The 2,461-nt window shown below is 48.0% G+C and overlaps 1 protein-coding gene across 1 annotated transcript; it reads right to left on the bottom strand.

Moving 5' to 3' along the window:
- Window positions 1-504: 504 nt before the first annotated feature.
- LOC127300760 (uncharacterized) lies at window positions 505-1,275 on the bottom strand. The gene has a single exon (XM_051330929.1). It carries the CDS (start codon window positions 1,175-1,177, stop codon window positions 653-655), a length of 525 nt encoding a protein of 174 aa, XP_051186889.1. The 5' UTR covers window positions 1,178-1,275; the 3' UTR covers window positions 505-652.
- Between the last annotated feature and the right edge of the window lie 1,186 nt (window positions 1,276-2,461).

Here is a 2,461-nt window from a genome sequence, read left to right as displayed (position 1 = left end):
ACATCTCCTGGCATACCAATATGTGAACTCTGTAACTAGAATGGCAAGAAACTTAGTATTACTAGACTAGCTTAGTCTCTTCTATTACTTTCCGACTTCATGAGTTCAACCCAGCCAAGCTTCTGTAACGAAACTGAAAACATCTCCTGGCATACCAATATGTGAACTCTGTAACTAGAATGGCAAGAAACTTAGTATATTACTAGACTAGCTTAGTCTCTTCTATTACTTTCCGACTTGATGAGTTCAACCCAGTCATGTTTCTGTAATGGAACTGAAAACTTCCCCTGGCATACCAATATATGTTTCTGAACTCTTTGAATAGAGTGGGATGAAACGTAGTAGTAGTACTAGCGTTGTAGATTGTCTGCTCACATTTAACATTCCAACTATTTACCCTTACCAGAGTTATATGAGAAGTTGCATTTGCAGCTTGCCAAAGCCACTAGCTTGTCACTAATTCGAGCACAAATGTAGCAGGAAAACAGAAGCAGTCATCAGCAATGCAGTTAAGTAGTCCAATACCATTGACAGCTAAACGCCATAGTGTACATACTGGTATCACCTGATCTTGATATCAAACACTACATTACAGATCAAACATACAGAAAATACTAGGGAAGCATCTCATCGATCTTGCAGAGAAAAAAACTCACGCGAAATCTTCCACCAAGACCGCCTTCTCCACCATCTCGTCATCCTCCTTCTTCCGCTCCTGTTTTTCTCTGATCCCATCGACGCAACCCTTCTCCCGCCCCAGCTTCTTCTCCAGCTCTTCCCCGACCACGACAACCCTATCCTCCTCATATCCGCGCCCGACGACTACCACCTCGTCGCTGCCTCCTTCGCCGCCACGGCCGCCGACGACCACGACCTCGTCGGCGCCGCCCTCGCGGATGCCCCCTGCGCCAACGAGGGCGTCGGGGATGGCCCCGCGGGTGGGTCCTGCGTCCTCGACGCAGCCTCCACGCGGCGCGAGGGCCGCATCTCCCTCGTCCTCGTCCTCGTCGGAGAGGGAGAGGCGGGGGAACCGGGACGAGACGGCCATGGCGGCCAGGGAGAAGGCCTCGGCGATGGATTCTGGTGGGAGCGCGCAGTCCTCCAGGCCCGCGTCCTCGAGCCGCGGCGGCCGGATTAGCTCGCCGGGGCCGGCGGCTAGCCTGCCTTCGTCGGCCATTTCGGTGCCCGCCACGTGCGCAGTCTGGTGGTTTCGACAAGGGGCTGGGGCGCTGGGCTAGAGAGTCTGGCTGGATGCGGGCTCTACCGTGTGCTCAGTGATCAGAAATCAGGAATCTGGCTTTCGAGCAATTGATGTTCACTAGACGTAGGCAAAGAAGGCCTGTCACAACTTCGTTTGGTGTTCGGCACCAGGCCGAGGCGGAGTTAGGCTAGGCAGCCCACTACACGAGCAATCTCGACCGGTGTTACACCAGGCTTGGCCCATTAGTCAGATATATGCAAACTTTGAAGTTCAAAGTGTTTCGATCCTTTTCTAAAAAAAAAAGGGGTTCGATCCTGCTTGTTCTAAAAATGAGAAGTAATCTTGCTAAACAAAATTGAGTGTTCTCGCTCTTAAAATAACTCCTTGATAGAAAGTTCAAAAAGAAAACTCGCTTGGATGAGCATAGAGTCAAAACGTCAAACAAGAAATGATGCCAAAAAATAATATTAGTAGGCAAAGAGGTAGAAAACTCCTAATATCGGCATCGGTGCTAAGAGTTATAGTTCCATTTCTTAGTGCTGGAAAAACATCCTCTTCTCTTCGACTGATGGCAGAGCGATCGTTTCTCCGTTAGTGGTGATGAGGTACAAGACCAACCCTAAGCACTTCTCTTTTTTTTTGAGGTAAACGGGCATGTGCTCGGCGGACTACTCGCTCTTGACAGGCTCCATGCTTGGCTCATCTCTTCGAGCTCTCTCCTGTAGATATGCTTCTGTATTACCAATTATGACAATCCAATAAATGAAATAACATTTTTCCTAAACACTTTCTTCCTTAAGATACCTGCTCCTGCTCCTACTTTACTCGCTTGCACTAGTTTACTTGTAGTATTTACTTTTAGCAATTTTCCATTTTCTAGATAGAACTAAAACGTACCTTAGACACTGTTATCACCAGAATTTGACCGGATCAGAGGTGGGCCGCGATTGGAGATGGGCTTGAAGAATATATATATGGAAGAATATGTGAACCGGCCTTGTACACGAAGTTTGGGCTAGTTTGCCCTTGTATCTGTAATATAGTAGGATACGTGTCGATTAGATAGAGTTTGGCCCGTGCCCGGTTGGGATTATTCCCTCGTTAGAAAGTCCCCTGGACTATAAATATGTATCTAGGGTTTATGAAATAAACAACAACCAACGTTCAACCAACAAATCAATCCTGGCGCATCGCCAACTCCTTCGTCTCGAGGGTTTCTACCGGTAAGCATCATGCTGCCTAGATCGCATCTTGCGATCT

The sequence above is a fragment of the Lolium perenne genome, chromosome 5 (genome assembly GCF_019359855.2).
Source record: "Lolium perenne isolate Kyuss_39 chromosome 5, Kyuss_2.0, whole genome shotgun sequence".
Classification (NCBI taxonomy): Eukaryota; Viridiplantae; Streptophyta; class Magnoliopsida; order Poales; family Poaceae; genus Lolium; species Lolium perenne.
This window is presented reverse-complemented; position numbering and strand designations above follow the sequence as displayed.